This window comes from Motacilla alba, chromosome 14, assembly GCF_015832195.1.
Source record: "Motacilla alba alba isolate MOTALB_02 chromosome 14, Motacilla_alba_V1.0_pri, whole genome shotgun sequence".
In the NCBI taxonomy this organism is placed as follows: Eukaryota; Metazoa; Chordata; class Aves; order Passeriformes; family Motacillidae; genus Motacilla; species Motacilla alba.
In genome coordinates this window covers 2606345-2627321 of record NC_052029.1, presented here as the reverse complement: position 1 = coordinate 2627321, position 20977 = coordinate 2606345, and the positions used below count along the sequence as shown (strand labels likewise).

The following is a 20977-nucleotide window of genomic DNA, read 5'->3' as shown; positions in this document are numbered from 1 at the left end:
GGTCTGGTGGCAGGTGTCCCTGCCCGTGGCAGGGGGTGGAACGGGATGATCTTTACGATCCCTTCCGGCACAAACCGCGCTGCGATTCCGTGAGTCTGCGGCTCCCCGGAGCTGTCCGGTGCAGCGGGAGCAGGCCGGGCCCGGCCCCCGGCTGGCCCAGCGCGGCCCAGGCCCGCCCCGCCGCGGCACCGCCCGCCCAGTCCGGCCCGCCCCGCCCGCCGCCGCCAGGTGCCGGAGCCGCCGCCGGGAGCCGGTAGGTGCCTGTGGGCGGTGGGGATCGCCGCGGGGCCGGCGGGACCAGGGGGGCTGCGGGGCCGCGGCGGGAAGGCGGCCCGGGCCCCCTCAGCCCCGCACAGGCCGCGGCGGCCGCCCCGCAGCGGGGCTGGCCGGACACACCGGAGGGAGACACTGAGAACCGGGGGTGACACCGAGCACCGAGGGGGACACGGGGGGACACTGAGAATCGGAAGGAGGATACCGAGCACGGGAGGACACTCGGCACTGGGGGGACACTGAGCGCAGACGGGGACGCAGGCAGAAGACCAGCACTACGCTCTTGGGGAGAAAAGGGATGGAAATCAAGCCGTGGTTTTAACTCTGTGAGGAGGAACCAGGCCGGGGGAGGGCTCGGTGCTCGGCCGTGGCTGGAGCGCTCGCTGCGGAGCCGGGGAGGCACGGCTGGATGGGGACACGGGCCCGGAGAGGAGCGGCAGGCAGCCCTGGCCTCGGACGGGCCTTTGACGCTGACCGAGTGTCGCAGGGTACCGCTGAAATCTTACAAAGCTTCAGCTCTGTGCCCTCAGCACTGCCGGGAAGGGTTGGGACGGGAGGGCTGGGATGAAATTTAATCGGGTGGAAAGCGAGGTCATGTACTTGGGAAAAGACTTCCCCGTGTAAAGCGAGCGCTGCTGCCCGGCCGAGGTCATGAGCTGGCGGAGAGACCGGCGGGAGCTGCAGGGAGGGCACAGCTGAGAGAGGAGCAAATGTGATCCACACAGATCCCAGGAAAGCAGGGGAGCAGGCCTAGGAACGAATGTGTGTGTTTGCAGTTATCCCTGCTCGGGAGAGACTAGCTCACCCAGTGGTCAGGGATGATGAGCCCATTTTAGAGGAGCCGAAAGAAGCTGAGATGTCTTGACAAGCAGGAAGAGAAATGATGATGGTGAGGATGATATTGGCACACTGGCAGTGTGAAATAAAGAGAGTTCCTTCAGTTAAGGAATAGTGTGGCACAGCAACAAAACAGGGAAGAAACATTAGTGGGAAGTTGTGGGGTTTTTAACCATTAAAATGGTGAAGTCTTGGTTCTCCCTCCCAAGGGGACTGGAAAGGCAGAGGGTAGCAGCTGTAAGGCAGTGAGTGTTTGGTTGCTTTAGGAAAAGCACAGGGGGTGGTGTTGGTTGCTGCTTAACAGAGGAATCAGGTTGGGATCCTGGGGAGAGCTCCAGGGCTGTATAGAGGAGTAGGAACATGCAGGCTGGGATGGACACGGCCATGCCAGTGTCCTCTGGATCCTCCACATGAGCCATGCTCAAGGTTAAACTTCTCCAGGTCCCTACAAGTGTAGGTTTGTGCCCCTTGGCCGGAGGAAAAGCTGCTCTGAGGTGGTCTTCTTGCACCAGTGAGAACTGGGGACTGGCAGTTGTCAGTTCTAGGCTGAGCCTAAAGTATCAGGTGGTAGAGATGAGGTCAGGCACAATGATTTTAAGTGGAAATTTTTGAAATTATTATTCTAGTGGGTTTGGGCTGTGTGTAGAACTCTCTGAGAAACTCTTTGGGAATATGCACAAGAGCCTTCTGTTTGTTGCCTTCACTCAAAGTACTTAAACTGGGCTTTAATTTCAGCAGGGGCCCTGCTGATTTCAGAGTGTGACCGGAGTAGACAGCAGGGAAAACTACAGTGAGTATTAGACAGACACAGCGTGGTATATAACCACAGTCTGCCATTCAGTCATGTTCAGCAGCTACACAAACTCGTGTGGAAGCACAGGCTGCAAACTTCCCTCTCCCAAAGGCTTCTCTGTCTCAACGTTGTGGTGACATCCATGTGCTCCAGGAAATCCCCAGAAGTGTTCAGCCATGTACCCGCTCTGTTCTCCTCAGGTGTTATGTGAGCAGCTAATTCCTGCTTGGAGGCAGGCAGGTGGTGACTTCATGGCTGTGACAGGGGCGGGGGGATGGAGCAGTGTCCCCAGATGTCCCTGAGCAATGCCAGGTGGAGCAAACGTGGTCAGTCCTGCCCAGCTGCTCTTACAGGGGTGGTGGAGCTGCGGTGGCCGTGTGTGCTCAGGGTGGTGCTGGGAATGGGATGTGTGTGTTCCTACCGAGTACAAAACATCCTGCCACAGGTGTGACAGGGACAGGCCACACTGAGGGAGCGTCTCTGATTTCAGAACCCTTCTGAATAAGATGGAAGACCGTGCTGAGCTTCTTGTGTTCCCTCAAGAGGTTTTGCACCTCAAATTCAGTTCTGAAACTCACTTCTTGTGTTCCTGCTCTGCTGTGTCTCAGCTGCAGTTACCAAGGGAGGGAGAATGTCTCCCTCAGCACCTGGTGTTGGTTTATGAGCATGTTTGTGAAGGCCCCTTCCAAATCAACTCTTTCTGTGCCTGGGAAGCCACAATGGGCACTGCTTTCCTTCTGGATGGAGCAAACATGTCCTGGGAGCACAGCTAAGGTGCTCCTGTAGCTGAGGGATGTTCAGGCAGGGCCCAGACTAAAGCCTGTCCACAACACCTGTATGTTTTGGGGGGAATTTGGGTCCTTGTCATGGTGTTGGCACCTGCAGAAGTGTTGCCACTGCCAGTCTTACTCACTAACACAGCCAAAGAAGGGATGAAAGTAATTTTATTATTTAAAAGAATATTTTTTTTTCCATTTCAGCTGTGAATTTAGCAGATAAATGCACGTGTTTAAAGGATGGTGTTGATCTTCCAGTATGTGGATGAGTGGTTTTGGAAGGAAATACACAAACTTGTTAGTATCTGCTGTGATCCAAGACTTGTTTTCTGCTTGTGGGTAAAGAGAAGTATGAAATTCAGTGTTCTATGTCTGTGTGTGGTACATTGTACAGCCTTTTATGTGATTTCTTATGATTGCTTTAATCAGGAAGAGACTATCCTGGACGGAAAGAAACTATTTTTTTTTTAAATAGTGGGTTTTGTGGGATCTGCAGTGGGGCTGGTGCTTCACTCCTGCCACTATTAGCAGGGCTCTGTACCATGTGACAGTTTTCCTGAACCTTTCCAGGAAAGGCTGGTGGCTGCCAGGTGAGCCAGAGAGGCAATAAATAGCATTTGCATAATGTGGAGATTAAAATAATGACAAAGGCAGCAGAACTAAATGTCTCTGAGCTTCTAGACAGGTGTGCCAGCTTCTCAGAAGGTGTTCTCCCACAGTGGGCTGTGCAAAGGTGCTGAGCACAGGCTGGGCAGGAGAGTCAGGAAACAGCAAACAGATGCTGATATGCCTGGTGGCTCTTAGCAGCAGTCACTGATGTCCCAAAAGGACTTGAATTGTGCACTACTCTCCCCTTTTCCCTGATACCAGAACAGTAATGGTTTGTAGTGGGAACTTTAGTAATTCTGCAAGATGCTGGAGGTTTTTGGTTGGTTTTGCTTCCAGGACCTGATTTTGCAGCTCTTATGCAGGCAAAGGACTCCAGCCTGGAGCCAGTCAACTCTCCTGAAGGTTTCAGAGCAAGGCACCTGAGCACACAAGTGTGCAAACGCAGAGGTCTGTGTACACTTTTTCCTTCAAAAAACACACAATGAGCAACTTCTGCCTTGGGATGGGATGTTCACTTGCTGTTTTCCTGCTGTTCCCAAACAGCACAGGGTATCCGTCTCACAGCTGGAGAGAAGCAGTGCCACTTTCATGAGCAGTGTCAGATCTTCACATGCTCTGCATAGAACCTGTCTCCTCCTCTGATCAAAGGGAATGCAATTGGAGCAGCTGCCATAGGAAACCACAATCAATTTTCTCACCAGAATAAAGTCTCTGAGGCAAGGGGAGCTCAGATTTTATTTCTGGCATGAAACACTCAGGGAGACTCTTGGCTGCTGTTACAGTTTTGCTTTGGGCCCCTTAGTTCTGAGCTGCCTTGTGGCTTCAGTCTTAGATTTGTGTGTTTGTGGTGCTGAGAAACAGCTGTTTGAGAGCAGCCCTGTTCTGGTCATTGATCTGCGTGGAGGATGGGGCAGGAGCAAAGTGCTGCATGCTGCACATCTCCACGTGGGGCACTTCAGTGCAGCTGTCTTTAATCTGGGCTCTCTTAGCAGGCCTGCATTGAGGGTAAGAAAATAAAAGAAACAGCCCCAAAAGGTTGCAATGTGATTAACATCTTAGGAGCTGTGCAGAGCAGCTGCTGGCAGAGCGTGTTTGACTTTGTACCACTTGGCATGATGGAGCCTGAGATCATCAGAGAATGAAGAGCTGACCTGGGGCTTTCTGTGCAAATTAAGTGATATATTTCATTTTTACTGGAATTAGTAAAATTACTGTGTATTACTAATAGTTCTATCCTTTGCCTCCTTTATACATAAGATGGAATATTACCCAGCTCTCCTGTAGATTTTAGGAGAAAGCATTTGTGCTGAGATGGGGGTCCCACTGCCCTGAAGTGTCTCTCCTGTGCATGCTCCTGAACCTTCTCTGATACCCAGTCTCTGCATTTAGAAGGAAAATCTTCCCTACCCTGCACTAACAGCCTGGCTCCCTATAAACAGTTTTGGAAGATGTTTTTGGAAGAAGTATTCTGCTTTAAACTTACACATTTACTGTTCCATCCTGCATTCTGTCTTACAATCCTAAATTCCATCCCTCCACCTTACTGTGATTCATGCACATCAGCCCATGCTGCAGCTGTGTTTCATCTTTCTTTGCTCCTTGCCTTTTGCAGAGAAATGAATTTCACCCACAGTTTGAACCACGAGAGCCTGTTTGCTTTGGGACAGTTTCCTTGAGCTGTCATTCTGGAGTTTGTGTCAAGGTTGGCTCTATATATGAAGGGCTTGTGGTTTTCCCAGCCATTCCCAGAGCTGGGAAGAGGTGAGCACTTACACCTGAGCACAGGTGATCTGCCTCAGGCTGGGGACAGCAGGCTTTGTCCTCTGGGGACCTATTCCCCACAGGCAGCAGCTCTGAGGAGCTTCCCACTTCCTACCTGTGCAACTTCAATCTGACAGTACCTTACAGGGCAAGATAGAATGAATTGAAAGGTGTTTTCCAGATATCTTTTCAAGCATAGCTGTTTGAGTGAAAAGATAGATGTGGCAGCAGCGCTCTGGCCACAGAGAGCAGCAGGCACCACTTTCCCAGGCATTGTCCTGGGGAAGGCTGTGAGAAGATCAGAGAAAAAAAAAAAGATAAGCAATTCTTATCTTCACTTGCTGCACCTGGTGCTGTGAACTGGTGGAAGGTGTTATGGAGATTTTTTCACCAAAGGGTGATTTCCTAATTGGCCAGTGGTGATGGTGTTTGGATCCAAGAACCAACTGAGTCCACCTGTGTCATGGCTGGCTGGAAGGGCGATGGGTTTCTTAATAAGTGTAGTATAATAAAGTGATTGATCAGCCTTCTGAGAAGCAGGGAGTCAATGCTAATTATTACCCCTTTAGGGATGCCATGTTATGACAGATGGACACCCCCCTTTCCCTGATTTGTGAGGGCTCATCAAGGAATTGTATGAAAAATAAGCCCCTCATTGCTCAGAAATCTCTTCCTCCCAGAGCCCCACAGCTGGAGAGCAGGTGTAATCTCTCAGATGATGGGTGAGTGAACAAGATTACTGTCCTGGGGAGAATTATTGTACAATTGATTTGATTTAGGTCACAGAACAAAGATTGTCGTGTGGGAAGTTTTGCTGGGGGCCAGACAGGCTGTGCTGAGGCTGGATGTGAGATGGGAGCTCTTGGCTTTGGCTCATCTGTTCACAGAGGTGTGGGAAGCCTGTGCAAGTCATGTTTTACCTCGTGCCCTTCCACTGTGGGGAAGGGAAATGGCTCCTCACCCTCTGCTAATGGCATCCCTGAGATGGATGTGCTTTTCCACAGGGAAAGCACTTGCCCAGCCTGTAAATCTTTTGGATGCTAATGCTGCAGAGGAACAAAAATCCGGGCAGAAACTCGGAGCAATTTGTGTCCTGGCAGCCAGGGGCTGGTGCTGGGAAGCACCAGCAACTTTTCCTGGTACAACAATTTGCTTCCCACAAGCAGAGGGAGGGTCAGATGAATTTAATGGCAGTGCCATTTGTTTGCAGAGCTTTTGAAAATAAAGATTGACTAATATGTTCTGGATTGACTTGTTCATATCTCCAAGACTCAGAACAGCTGCTGTCCCATGGTTTCTCTCCTTCCCTTTTGGGTTGGTTTGTTGTGGGTTGTTTTTTTTTTTCCAAATGGCCATGACTCAGCCCTTCCTTGCCGCTCTCTGAGTTTCCTGGTTTCTGAATAGGCTATTCTTGGGACAGCAGTTCCTGACGGATAGGAACAAGGAGAGTGTTGTGTTGTTTTCTTCTCTGTTTCTTCTGTGACCTGCGTAAATGCTCTGCTTCCCTCTGATTTTTGCATTTTTCCCACGTTACTGAATCCTCCTAAATTGCTGGATGTCATCTGGGGCACGTTTTTGCCCTTGTAGCAAAGGAGCCCTCTCAGACAGGATCCAGGCTTGCACAGCAGCAGCTTTTCTTTCCCAGCAGGACGGTGGGGACAATCCTGAGCATGGAGGGCTAGACTGCTACAGCTCTGTCTATTGTAAAGCTTCAGTCTGCCTTGGTGTAGCCCCTCTGACTCCAAGGAGCCGTGCTTGGCTCTCCAGTGATCTCCTGGGCAAGGAGTAGATCCAGCTGAGGACCAGCACGTGGTGCCACGTCCGTGGAGGGTCAGGTGGCTCAGCCTGGCTGTGAGTACACGCTGCCTTTGTGTGTACTGTGACGAGTAAAGGGAAAATACTGCCTAGAATTTAAAAACAATGAAAAAAACCTTCTGATGGCTTATTATTGCACCCCTGCAGATGGCAGGGGCTAGGAAGCTAAAGGATGCCCTCTCTGGAACACTTCATGGTGCAGTTACTCAGCCTTTTGAAACAAAAAGCTTTTGGATTTGTCTGAAGTTTATTCCTCTGTAGTATGGGCTGGGGAAAATCACCTGCTGTGGCAGGGAGCACCCCCAGGCCAGGTGTGCTGGCTGCTGCTCTTGATGTGCAGTTGGAAGGGAATGAGTTGTCTAATACTGAACAACCTTTGCTGGGTTTTAGTTTTTTTAAGAGCCCAGCTCTTTCTGTCAAGACAGTTGTATGTGAGGGGGAAATAGCCTAAACTGTTGTATATTTGCCTTGAAATACAGTTGGCTTTTTGAAAAACCAGAGGGACTCTATGTTTTCTCAAAGCCTGTAGTTACCAAGAGAAATTTCTCAGACCAGAGGGCTCAAAACACAGGGGCAGTGTTCTTCCTTAGCATCCCTCCACGTTTTTGGATATGCTGTATTGTTGTTAAGCCAACCAAGAGAAAAGCTGCTCTGTGTGAGGAGGCTTTGAGAACATTCACTGCCAGATTAAATTAGCCTTTCTGAGAATAAATTAGTCGTTGTGATGCAGGCAGCCCCACTCTCTCCAGCTGTAAAATCTGCGCGTGCTGGTACCCGCAGCAGATAAATGATGTGTTCAGGGCTGTGCTGTTAACAGGAGATTACATTTCTGGCTGGGGATGAATGAAAAGCAGCCTGTTAGATTTTATTGATTATTTCTCCAAATGAGAAGCATTTCCTTTTACAGCATTTAATTTTAAAGCATTTTCTTTTAAAAGGAGGGAAAGGAGCCCATGGGATTCAGTGTCGCTCCATTCTGGGAGGAAATAATGGACTAGAGCCAAAGCTGTACCCTTGCTGCAGTGACTCCAGCCTGGGATGCCTTTGGGGTCCTCAGGGGTCCCAGTCACCCAGCTCATGACAGGAGGGGAGCTGGATCTGTGTGTTGGAGGGAAGGATAAAGCCTGGAATATGGAGTAGAGGAGTGCAGTGGGGATGGGATTTTGGCTGCTGCCCACTCTTCTGGGCTTGTGTTTTTAGCTGAGCACTGGATAAAAAGCTGCTGCTGGTGTGTGCATGCTGCCCTTTTCTAAGAGGCATCTTTGGTTTGTCTCCTAATTAACTAAATGCCTTTATTCTGCTTTGTGCTAGATCAGGAAGTGCTCGCAGGAAGCTGGGCCTGTGCTGAAGCCTCAGCTTGTCATTCCCCCCTGTGCTGCTGGGACCATTCAGCTCCTCCAAAATCTTCACATAGGCTTTGAGCATGTGGGGACTACAGACCCTTTCCTGGTGTTAAATATCAGCTCTTTCCCTGGGCTTGTTGCAGGTCTTCCACAGAGATGTCATCTGGAGCAGATTTGTGTTTTGGGAGCAGAGGTTTCCCCCAGTTTGTGGCTGCCACAGGGGGTGTTAATTTAGCCTTTCAGACTCTCCTTGCTATGATTCAGGATGGTTTAGCATGGTGGGAGCTCAGTTTGGAGCTTCCTGCTGAGCTGTTCTGATGCGAGAGGAAACACTTCCCAGCCGGTTTAGTGTCATAACTGTGGCAGCTGCTCTGTCTTCCTCAGGCTCAGGAGAGGATTTGAGCAGCTGAGCTGTTTACCTGCCCTGAGGGCATCCTGCTATTATGGGCTTGAATCTTCCCGTCCCATCCTCTGCTGTGGGAGCAGTGACCCTGCCTCAGGACTGCTCCAAACCCCTGAGCAGCGATGATTTTCGTGGAGCAGCAAGGCAGTGAGGTGTTGCTGTGACAGAGAAAGGGCTTGAAAGAGCCCAAAGCAGGGCCCTGGGGAGGGCTGTTCTGTGTGTCAGGGCTGCTTGGAGTCCAGCTCTGTCCTAGATTTTCAGTAGGAGCTTTGGGGAGGGGGTTATTGAGGAGCTGGCAGGAACTGGTGCTGCAAGTTGAAACCACAGTCACGGAGGAGTGAAAATTACTCACTGGACCTGGAAGTCAATGTGGACTAGCCAAGTCAGGTGGGAACTGGAGGAAGAATTGGGGATGGCAGGAGCTCTGTGTCACTCAGGGGTGCCCAGCACTGGGCACACTCAGTGGCTGTTGATTATTCCAAGGGTTTTCCCCTCTGGGACATCATCATCCATCTTTGAGCAGCCAAATGAGTTGGGCTTGGGAGCAGGGCAGTGCCAGGTACCCTCCTCCTGTCCGAGTGCCATGGGACAATCCAGCCCCATGCTGGTGGCCCTGGCAACTCCAGGAGAGGTCGCAGTCTGGAAGTGGGAAGTTCTGTGGGAGCAAGGAAGTGAGTGTGGTAACAGGAATGGCCTCAGCATGGAAGAGTTCCTCCAGTGCACATCTTGGGATGTGTGTGGATGCTCCTTGCTGGCAGTGGGACTCAGGAGAGATCTCAGATCTCACACACACGATCCTGCTGAACCCCAAACCACACTCCTTAGCAAAGAGTGAGCCTTGGCCTTACATAAAACCAAGTGACACGGAGTGCTTCGCGCTTGTCCTCAGAAAAAGCGCAAGGTGACATTGTACCAGTTAAATCTGAGTGTCAGCAGCTTCTGTGGCGCCGAGGCAGGGGGATCTGTGAGCACGGGAAATGCTCATGCTGGAGACTGGAGCCAGTGCTACAGCGAGCTGCTGCTCTCCTCGGGTGAGGAAACATCAGTGCCTGGCATGTGTTTTGTACAGCACTTGAAAATGGATCTGGAATCACCACCAATGGATTCAAAATTATTACATTGTGTTGCAAAATCTGCAAGGGAATTCTGAATACACTCTTGGGCTCTGATTAATTCTGAAACTGAAATGCAAAACTGCTGATCAGCTCTGATTCTTATTTCCTCCTCCCTTGGAGCTCTCTGTGTCACTTAATGGACGTCACACATGTACTCAGTCTGATTCAGCAATGATGTAGCTGTGTGGACTTTCTCTCCAAAATTCTGTAGAATGAGGGAGAAATGAAAGAGTGAGTGTTTAAAGATATTTTATATCTTTAATTTGATGCTGGTAAGGGAATCTACAAAACCCTGGGGTTTGCTGTGAGACATAGTGGGCACTCATTGTATATTCACCTTCTCTGTGCTGGTCTCCCCCAGATGGGAGGCAGCAGATGCTGACAGCAGGAGATGCTTTTTTGTGAAGAGCCATACTTGGTGCCTGGGAATGACCTGGGGTGCTCCATGGAGAACCTCCAGGCTGCCCAGTCTCCAAAACCATGAGTGCTGGGAGTGGGAGGGACTGACAGTTCTGCCTTTGATCCCTTCCTAACTCATCCTTAAGTATCTGTTCTGGGCTGCCATCGGAGGTGAGCTCGGATCTGTGACTGTGCTTAAGAGCTGTGAATCTTCTCCCGACCTCCCGAGGCTTCTGCTTCTTGATAAGCTTCTTGAGCTGGGGTATTTTTGTTTGCTTGTTTAAAGGAACAGCTATTCTTGTGGCACAGTTGTGTTTCATGCTACATTAAATCACGCTGTTGGAGTAGATGTTAGATTTAGTTGCTTGAGATTCTGGCAGGTTGTGTTATCACCATTATTAACAGATATCAAAGGGATGATGTAATGCAGGATGTATCCTCTCAGGGGAGAAATTAAGTAGATACAGAGGACTGGAGGCAACAGCTGCTGCTGTCACTGGATGCTTTCCCATGGATGTTATCAAGTGTTAGCTTGGATTCTTTGTGAACTGCAGTGAAAGTCTCATGGAAAAGCTCTCTGCTTCCCCAGGGATTTGGCTTGCAGCCCCCTCCTTTTCTCATCTCTCTGGAGCGCATTGGTAGGATGCAGAGGAGCTCAGCTTTATCTTTAATGTTACTTTAATCACATCCATGAGCACACCTGGTGTTTTGCAGCCCGTCTTCTCCCGTGCAGCCAGGAACCTGCTGGAAGGGTCTGAACAGCGAGCACCTCCTGAGTGGGACAGTGGCAGCCTGTGGGGCAGCCCGGCTGCAGTGTGCGCCCTGCTTGCTCCGTGTTCACAAAACTGGCTTTTGGAAGCCAAATTCAGCTGCCCTGGTGGAGCAGAGTGCTCTGTCTACACCTCAACTTCTCCCATTGTCCTGGCACGTGGAAGAGCTGGGGTCCAGTTTTGAAGTGTGAGGTTGTGACCCCTCCTCCCTTGCAGCCCCTCGTGGCTCCTGGATGTCACCGTGAGCTCTTGCCAGCACGTGATGCTTCCCACAGCCGTGCGCCACATCTTGGGAGCCAACAGCAGAGAGAACGAGCTACCCTAGTTTGTTCTTTTCATTTCAGCTGGTTTTTCTTTAAATATTCAGGTTAAGCAGGTCCTGACAAGGCTGTTTCTGCAGCCCAAGTGTGAAGAGCCAAGAGCGCTTGGTCAGCCCATCCGGAGGCGAAGGCACTGGAGAGAATCCCAGAGGCAGCAGCAGGTCCTGCAGGCGCTCCTCCCGCACGTAACCCTTTGTGGGAGTCGCAGATGGAGCCTCCTTGTTTTAAGCAGGGAGGATTTTGTGTCTGGTTTTCCTGATATCCACGCAGAGGAGCCGCTGGAAGCGGTAATTTGAATCTCTGGCCAAGGACAGCTGAGCCGGGGCTGTGCTGTGGAGATTATCTGCTTGTGCTTTGGATTTAATGCCCTGAGAAATCTTGCTTTGGATACAGCACCTGGCTGCCAGCGAGGATCCTGCTCTGAGGTGATTTGTCTGCTGGGTGATGGTGGCACACAGAAGGTCAAACGATACGTGCAGGGTCCCCAGGTAAACAACTGCAATGGAGAAGCTCCTCCGGAGAGTCACGTACTGGAGAGCAGAGCAGGGAGCTTTGGCTGTCTGACATACCTGGTTCAAATTATGAAAAATCTTCTTCTCCAGCATTCCTTTGTTTTAAGAGAGAGCTGCTGGCCTGCCTTGCCAGCTGAGCTTGCTGTGCCTGCACTGAAGAAACAGCCTGACCCTCCTGGAAGAGCAGCAGTTTTCTGCAGCTGAACTCCTAGTGCAGAAGTGTGGAAGAAATCTGCTGTTCTGGGAGCAGCCTGGCTGTTCCTGAACAGTGGGTTTGTGCTCCCTGGCAGTGACTTGGACTTGGGAAAACGCAGCTGAGTTGCTCAGGAAAAGAACAGAGCTTTCCTTCAGGCCTTCGCTTGGGTTTCCGTTTCCATCGGCACCTTGCAGAGCGTTGCAGGCATGCGCCCTCTTGCTGCCTTGGCCGAGAGCAGGATGAGGAGTTGAGGAGGTGCTGCCAAGGTTAACAGCGGGTAAAGGAGCGGGTACATGGTCAAGGATTGCCAGGACATCCTTCTCTCTGAAGGAGGCTGAAGCACTCTGTGCTGTTTATTCCTCCCCTCCTGGTTCCGGGGAGGTGATGTGCAGGCTGGGGGCAGCAAATGCGCATGGGAAGAGGCAAAGCTGAGGGGGAGCTTCGGCTTGTAAGCATGGAAAATATCTTTTTGTTGTTCTGCATAAAAACCAGGCAGAAATAACCACTGATAGTGCTTGTTCAGCAGAGATTTATGCTGTCTTTCCTTTGGAGGTAAGAGCTGTCCGGTGGGATTGCGCGTGGTGGGAGCTGAGCCACATCCTGCACGCTGTGCCAGCGGGCACAGCACGGAGAGGGCAAAGCCTGTGAGCGCTGGGCACAGCATGGAGAGGGCAAAGCCTGTGAGCCCTGGGCACAGCACAGAGAGGGCAAAGCCTGTGAGCTGGAGAGGGCAAAGCCTGTGAGCTCCGGGCACAGCATGGAGAGGGCAGCATCCCTGTGAGCTCTGGGCACAGCACGGAGAGGGCAAAGCCTGTGAGCCCCGGGCACAGCATGGAGAGGGCAGCATCCCTGTGAGCCCTGGGCACAGCACGGAGAGGGCAAAGCCTGTAAGCTGGAGAGGGCAGCATCCCTGTGAGCCCTGGGCACAGCACGGAGAGGGCAAAGCCTGTGAGCCCCGGGCACAGCACGGAGAGGGCAAAGCCTGTGAGCCCGGGGCACAGCACGGAGAGGGCAAAGCCTGTGAGCTCTGGGCACAGCACGGAGAGGGCAGCATCCCTGTGAGCCCCGGGCACAGCACGGAGAGGGCAAAGCCTGTGAGCTCTGGGCACAGCACGGAGAGGGCAAAGCCTGTGAGCTGGAGAGGGCAGCATCCCTGTGAGCTCTGGGCACAGCATGGAGAGGGCAAAGCCTGTGAGCTCCGGGCACAGCACAGAGAGGGCAAAGCCTGTGAGCTGGAGAGGGCAAAGCCTGTGAGCTCTGGGCACAGCATGGAGAGGGCAAAGCCTGTGAGCTCCGGGCACAGCACAGGCAGAGGGCAGCATCTCTGTGAGCTCTGGGCACTGGTGTAACACAGGGTACATGCAGCTCCAGGCTGGGTTTGGAGGTGCCATTCAGAAATGCCATTGTGGAGGAGGACAATTGGGATTGCCACAGTCAGGGTATGGCTCTGTCCCCCTCAGCACACCCTGCTTGGTTCTCCCTCCTTGCTGCTCCTAAAGCTCCTTTTGAAGAGTAACAGACTTTGGCTCAAATGACATTTTGCCAGCATCTGACTGGCCTTTTGTGCCTTCCTAGTCTCAGTATTTCTCAGTTTCTGGAGCACGTAACCTGTGGCACACAGGTGTCTTTCCTGGGGCCAGGAAAACTGAGATGGTGTTAGCCACAGTGCTGTTCCTATTTCTGAAGAAAGGGTGCTGGGCTCAGTGAGGGCCCAGCATCTTCAGGACTCTTGGCTTTTAAAGCTGTATTTCCAAAAGCCTGGAAGCTGCAATCTGCATCTCTTTGATGTGCCGTGAAGCTGAAAGTGCTTGTATATTTTCTCTTATTCATTCATTGAATTTTAGTGTGGCTTTTTCCTTTTTCAAATATCAGGAGGTTTTTTTTAATGGAGGAAGAGCTCCAAAAATGTGCAGCAGCAGCTTTTGAAGTGTCAACGTCACTGAACGTGGCTGAGTATGAACAAATGCTGCTTCCTGTCTCAGGGGCTGGAGGTGCTGCTGCCATGGAGGAAGCAAAGCTGAATTGCTGTGCATCTCAGTTACAAGTGCAGCAGGAGCAAGGACAGCACAAGCTGTTTCAGCTGTGGGATGGATCTCAGTGGTGCTGTGAGGCTGACTCAGAGCTGCTGGGGCCAGCGCTGCACCACCAGGGCTCACACGTGAGTTGGACCTGCCAGCATCTGCTCTGCCCTTGCCAGGTTTGTCTCACCCGTGGAGATTTCATCTGTGAGGAGGCAGCTTGAAGCACAAACAGCTGCTGCTGGGGAAGAATGGCATGAGCAGACAAAATCTGAATTATCTGTGTCCATCCTCTTTGTGGCATTATCTGTTTGATGGTGTTAGGAGCTGTTCTGGTGGCACGATATTCCCTGGTCCCGCTGCACACCGGTTGTTTTTGATGAGTGGTGCCCACCTTATCTGTTTGGAAAGCAGGTGGGATGTGCAGACCTTTCCTCTTGCCATGTTTGAATCCCAAACTGCTTCCGCAGTGATGTATCAGAGGGAAATAGAGCCAGCATGGGACGCTGGACCCTGACACATCAGCTCCTCTCATCACTGCTGTGTCAGTTTTGTGTCAGTTTTGTATCAGTTTTGAACATGTCAGTAACGGGATATTGGGATATTGATCGGTGCCCTCTGGACAAGGGCCTGCAGTGGCAGGACAAGGGGAAACGGCTTCACCCTGACAGAGGGCAGGGTGAGATTGGAAAGTGGGAAGGAATTCTTCCCTGGGAGGGCGGGCAGGCCCTGGCACAGGGTGCCCAGAGCAGCTGTGGCTGCCCCTGGATCCCTGGCAGTGCCCAAGGCCAGGCTGGACAGGGTTTGGAGCAGCCTGGGACAGTGGAAGGTGTCCCTGCCCACGGCAGGATGTTGTAATGAGATGGGCTTTAAGGTCCTTTCAATCCAAACCATTCTGGGATTCTACAGTCTCTCTTCAGCTGGGTCAGGGCTGCTGAGCACAGGAAGGAGGTGGGTTAGAAAGCACTGTGTTCCACAGGCAGGGCTGCGTGCTGCCCCACTGTGCTTTGGCTGTGGGAGAAGCCTCAGACAGACCTCCTGGGGCTGAGAGCTACACCTGTGATCTGAGCAGGGGACCTAGAAATCTGCTGTCATCTTCTCACCCAAAAGCTGCCTGGAACGAGGTCAGGGAGCAGAGAGCCAGGGGAGGACACAGGGATTGAGGCCACAGCCAGGGTGGGCCAAGCCCTTCCTGCGTGGAGGCTGTGATGGAGCAGTGCAGTCCTGGCTATGTCTGTCACTCTGCTGTTCCCCAGCAGGTCAATGGGAATCTTTTTCTTTAGCAAATATCAATTTCCTGGGGGACATGGGGGTCCTTTGCTTGCCTTCTGTGTTTAACTGATTGCTGTGGTTCTGGTTCCATACTGGATTTATCCTCTGTAGTTAGTTTGCAGAGGAGACCAGTAAAAGCTGTTCTTCCAGTTGAGAAGAGCTGATCTGCATTTGTAGCTGGAAATAGCATCTCCTCTCTCCATCCTGCTATCATAACCAGCTCCTTTTGAGTCTCAGGTTCTTGCACTGTGTCCTTGCTCCAAAGGACCTGCACAAGACACTGGTGATTCCATCAGATCTTAAACCTGGTAATTTTGGAATACTGCAGGGCTGTCAGTGCTGGGGTGGTGAGGGATGCTCTGGGGCAGCTCAGTGCCAAGGGAAGCCAAGTGCCCTCTGGTATCCCATGGAGCTCTCTGTCAGAAATGGGCTGAGTTTTGTGCTGCTCACATTAAGATGAAAGAAAGCACAGGAGAGAAACAGCTTCTAAGAGGCTTAAAAGCAACAGGCTTTCTTTTCCTCCTGGGAAGGGCACACAGCCAACATCTTGCTCTTTACAGATCTCTCTTAATAAGCAGAATATTGCATTAGGAGCAACCGAGCCTGCCAAGTACGAGCAGAAGGGCCCTGCATCCCACAGCTTCCCTCATCCCAGGGCACGTGTGGCTCTGGGACCCGGGCTGGCACCCTCGTGGCTGCCATTCCCTCCGGGGCAGGGTGGCAGCATTCAGGGCTGCCTCACCCTGGGGCTGTTGCTTCATCTGATGGGTGTTGGTGCAGGGGCTGGCGGAGGCCTCCTCCTCTCCTGCCTTTTCTTGCCAGCTGCTTTGATGGGGGGAGTGAGGCTGGGAGTGTTGAAAGATTATTATGGGAAAGCAGCATCTGAGCAGGAATGGGAGGAGATCTCTTATGTTAGAAAAGCTGTGGGCACAGTTGGCCTGTGAGGGAAGGAAAGCTCCCTGGCAGGCTGGTGTTCCCAGGTAAGGACCGTGGGATGCTCTGGTTGGGCTGGGCTCATCCAGAACCCCTGCAGGCATGGGCACAGGAAGGTCTGAGGCTCCTGGATGTGCAGGGTTGGCTACTTTGAGAAGAATAAATCCTCCTTTTCTCACATCCCCACTGAGCTAAAAGGAGCACGGCCCAGTTTGAGCTTTGTAGGTCACTGAAGGACAAGGCAGGCTCTGCAGTGTGCCTGGAAATGCTCTGTGCCATGGCAACTCTGCTTGCCTGGGCTCTTAAGGAAGAAACTGGAGTGAGAAGCAGGAGGAAGATGACCCTCAGCTGCCCTGGTGTTACTCTTTGAAGCTGGGTGGCTGCAACTTTGGGGGAGAAATTCTAGTCAGGAAATCTGGACATCCTGGGGGCAACCCGTGCCTGTTAGGAACCCGCTCAGCTCCTGGGGGGATCAGTGTGCTCCTGTGTGAACAGCAACAGGTCAGGTGCTCCTCCAGGCACTGATTAAATTTCCTGCTAGCTTGCAGGAGGCTGCTGGGTGGCAGGAGCATGAACTAGGAAAAAAGAAGCAGAATAAAGCAAAGCCATGCGGGTGAGGGAGGGATGGGCCTTCCTGCCTTGCTTGCCAAGTCTTTGGCTCTGCTCGACCTGGCAGCTGCAGGTGGAGGTGGCTGAGCCCCATGGGCACCTCTGTGGGCACACCTGCAATGCGGGGCTGGGGCAGCACTGGCTGCCTGGCCTGGTGCCCGTGCAGGCCGTGCCATGCTGGGGAGGTTGGCATGCTCTGGGCTGGCTGCCCAGCATGTGGCTCTGGTGCCAGCAAACAGGACAAGCAGGGTTACATTTGCTCCTGGCCCGTTGGGGTGAAGGATGGAGCTCCCAGCACTGCTCCCTGGGCTCTGACATCAATGTAACCCTGTCCCATGCCTGATGACAGCTGTCCCAAGCACGGAGTGAGCACCCTTTCACTTGTATTTCACAATTTAGTCACATCCTACCAGCTGTAACTGAGCCACTGGAAATGGGGAAATCAGGTTTCTTGATGTTGTTGCGCTTGCTTGGATCTCAGAGCGTGTCAGTGGGGCTTTGCCACGTCCAGGGACACAGAGCCTCATGCCTGCCATTGAGGGGGCACATGGGGAGAGAAGGGGTTTGGTGTGGCAGCCAGGACAGTGCTGCAGCTGTGCCTCCTCTCCATCTCTGTAATTCACTTGCTGTCTCCTTTTACACAGACCCAGTGTGTTCCAACTACGCTGCGCAGAGGAGCTGCTTCTCTCAGCTGTCAAGGCCTCTGAGCTGTTCCTGCAGGGAAGAGGACAGGTAAATTCTACTCCATGTAAAGGAAAAGCTCCAGCCGTTAAATGTTCTTAACTCACTGGATTTATTTAGAGATTTATTTAGAAATGCTCCGTGGGTTTGCACCCTCTGTCCCAGAGTTTGCGCTTCAGGCTCAGGGCAGGGGTCCTGCCATCCCTCGGGGCACAGCACTGTGTCACTGAGGATGGAGGTTTGGGGCTGTGGGCAGCTCTTCTCCACCTGTGGTGCCCCAGTGATGCAGCCAAGTCTTGGCACAGCACATTCCAGCCCAGCACTGCCCCGGAGCGTGGCCACACAGTGCAGAGCTGCCCTGATGAGCTGCTGTGCACCGGGTGGGCTTTACAGGGAAGCCCCATGGAGCTGGCAGGAAGATTTTACACCTTGGAGTTGCTGCCTGCTCAGAGCCTGTCCAGCTTTGGGGCCATACCCTGGTTGTGCCTGGGGGGGAAGCTGAGGCCGGTGCCGTGGTGGCACCAGCCCTGGCCTCCTCCAGTACCTGTCACCTCCATCCCCAAGCACCGTGCCAGCTCCATGTGCCTGTGGCACCGAGGGCTGCTGTCACCTCAAGGCTTCTGTCCCTGCAGGGCTGCCTGGAGCAATGTCCAACGACCCTCCCCCTCCCTACCCGGGGGGCCCCTCGGCACCGCTGATAGAAGAGAAGCACGGCCCCCCCTCTGCACCAGGTACTGGGGTGACACTGCCACACACACAGGCCCCAAGGAGCGTGGGTTCCCTGGGACTGCCTGCCTCTGGCCTCTCCTCACAGCACGCTGGGAAGGATGGTGTAATGCCTGGCTCCCTCTGTCCCTGTGTCACCCTTGGGGGAGGCAGGAGGGGTCCTAGGGGCAATGAAAAGAGCAGGAAGCATCCCAGCTCAAAGCCTGGCACTGCTCCCTGCTGTGGGGTGAATTTGGGTTTCTTGTGGCCCAGAGGAGGATGCAGCTTAAGGGGTTGCCCCCCCACCTCTTGTCTTCCTTCCCTGTTGGGGTTGACACCCTGAGCACACAGTCAGGACACCATCTTCCCCTCAGTTGTACTGCTTCCTTGGCTGCTGACTGCATTTCCTTTCAGAGGGTGTCACCCCAGTGGTGGGACAGCCCCAGGGGGTTCCTATCCCCCCTCCTGAGTTCGGACCCCCCCCATATGAGCCACCCTCGCAGCCGGGGTTCATTCCCCCCCACATGCCCACGGATGGCTCTGGGCCCTACGTGCCACCAGGTGAGTCCTGCAAGGGGTTGGGGGACAGGGGGTGGGGATTGGCAGCAGCACGTGTTTCCCGGTGCCCTGGGGAGTGGGAGGGACACAAGAGGGGGTTGGGGCTGCCATTTGGAGCTTGCATCGAGGCTGCTTGGGTCTGTACTCAAAGGGTGGTGTTGCAGCAGGGTGGGGGCCTCCCCAGTAAGGATCTGGGCTCTCCTGCCATGTTCAGAGGTGCTCACTTGTTTGTGTTTGTCATTCACAGCAGGATACTACCCACCCCCAGGCCCTCACCCCCCCATGGGCTACTACCCTGCTCCAGGCCCCTACCCCTCTCCTGGTGGCCACACGGCCACAGTGCTCGTCCCACCGGGAGCTGCCACCACAGTCACAGTGCTGCAGGGAGAGATCTTCCAGGGTGCCCCCGTGCAGACCGTGTGTCCCCACTGCCAGCAAGCCATCACCACCAAGATCTCCTACGAGATTGGGCTCATGAGCTTCCTTCTTGGCTTCTTCTGCTGCTTTGTGGGGTAGGTGCTGCAAGCAGAGCTGGGGCTCGTGTTGGGTGCTCAGCCTGGTCCTGGGCAGCCCCAGTGCTGGTGGCCTTGGCTGAGCTGTGGTGGGGACCTTGGCACAGAGGTGGCACTGGAGCAGCAGAGGTGTTCCTGGGGTGGCAGCCCCTACAGTTACACACCTCTCTTGCCCGTGGCCCCATGCACAGGGGCTGCCCCAGCTCAGCATCTCTGCCTCTCCCTGTGCCCCAGGTGTGATCTCTGCTGCTGCCTGATCCCCTGCCTGTTCGATGACTTCAAGGACGTGACACACACGTGTCCCAACTGCAAGGCCTACATCTACACGTACAAGCGCATGTGCTAACGGCACCCGGGCGCCGCTGGAACGCCGCCGGCCCCGCCCCGCCGCCGTCCGTCTGTCCGTCTCCCGTGTGCATCGCCCCTCGCTTCCCGCCGGTGGTGTGTATGTGTTATCCCCGGCTCCCTCCCGCCAGAGCTGCCTCCACTGCCCCCAGCTCTGCTCCTCACCGGGAATAGTTGGATTGGTGACACTGGGGCCCAGGGGAGGTGGGCCCAGGCCCCAGACGCCGTGTGGGAGCTGCCCTGCAGTGCACAGGAGTGGGGGGCGTTGCTCTGCACCCCATTACGCTCCTGGTGTGAGCGAGGCCCCTCTCCCCTGGAGCAAGCCTGGGAAGAGCAGCAGCTGCTGGGGGTGCCCACCCCAGTCCCACAGTGCAGAGGGTGCCTGGCTGCAGGGATGTGCTGGGATGGGAGCCCAGGAGGGGACCCAGGCAGCCCACGGTGCCCTCAGGGGCTGCAGCACAGCCTTTGTGGCACTTTCAGGAAGGGGCTCAGTGACAAGGAGACAGGGCAGCGCCACACACCAGGTTTCCGTGTGGTTCACGGCCCCCTCCAGCCCCGTGGCAAAACAAAGCCCCTTCCCGAGGGGAGGCAGAGCTGCCTCTAAGCACGGAGAGGGGCCCGGCAGCAGCACTGCACCCTTATCAGCACCTCCGTCCTGCCCGGTGGCCACGCCAGCTGCATGCGCCTCCTCCCCGCCCCGCCGCGGCTCTGGGGACAGGGACAGCCCCGAGCAGCCCTGGCCCCCCAGCAACCTGAGAGCCAAACCACACCCGGCATGTCCTGGCTGCCCGGCACGTAGAGTAGAGGAGTTTGTGACCAGGCTGCAGCTCCAGAGCCGTCCTGGGCCCGGCAGGGTCTGTCGGGTCTCCTTGCATGTGGTGTAGGGGGTATTTGTAGCTCACTCACCTGAGGCAGAAGGAAGGGGCAAGCAGGCAGCGACAGGAGCTGCCAGCAGCACTCCCACAGCAGGGGTGAGAGGACCTGGGAGCCAAGTTCAGCCTCTCGGGGCTGCTCCTCCCTCCCCTGGCCCTGCAGCTCCCAGAGCAAAGTGGGGGGGGTCTCTCAGTACACAGGTCTGCAAACACAGCCTGGCCTGCACAGGCAGCTGCTGTTTGCTCAGGGGTGGAACTGTGGCACTAGTCGGTGTTTTTATGTAAATAAATAACAGACCCTGAACTCGTGTGCTTCTTTTCTTCTCTCCTGCTCAAAATTCCCAGCAGATCTGCCTGCAGGGGAGCTGAGGATGAGGGCAGGGTGGGGCAAGCACAGGAGGAAGAGCAGCAGCTTCCCCACCCTACCAGGAACCCCCTCAATACAGGAAAGCCCCCAGCCCTGCTGGCACCTGGCTGTGTCCTCAGCAGGCCAATGAGCCTCCCCCCATGGAAACCCCAGGGGAAACAGCAGGGACAGGGGGGTGCCAGG

General features: G+C 54.0%; 1 protein-coding gene across 10 annotated transcripts; it reads left to right on the top strand.

Annotated features, from left to right (window-relative positions):
- CDIP1 (cell death inducing p53 target 1) lies at window positions 1–20731 on the top strand. 10 transcript variants are annotated; one of them, XM_038151160.1, is made up of 7 exons: window positions 26–253; window positions 1846–1900; window positions 17399–17486; window positions 18068–18166; window positions 18555–18701; window positions 18946–19210; window positions 19445–20731. In XM_038151160.1, the coding sequence occupies exons 4-7, from the start codon at window positions 18082–18084 to the stop codon at window positions 19554–19556; spliced, it is 609 nt and encodes a 202-aa protein (XP_038007088.1). In that variant the 5' UTR covers window positions 26–253; window positions 1846–1900; window positions 17399–17486; window positions 18068–18081; the 3' UTR covers window positions 19557–20731. The 10 variants fall into 10 exon arrangements, with proteins under 10 accessions (XP_038007095.1, XP_038007088.1, XP_038007085.1 ...); XM_038151162.1 differs by lacking the exon at window positions 26–253 and adding an exon at window positions 590–761; XM_038151167.1 differs by lacking the exon at window positions 1846–1900 and having other exon boundaries at window positions 1–253; window positions 18949–19210.
- The last annotated feature ends 246 nt before the right edge of the window (window positions 20732–20977 follow it).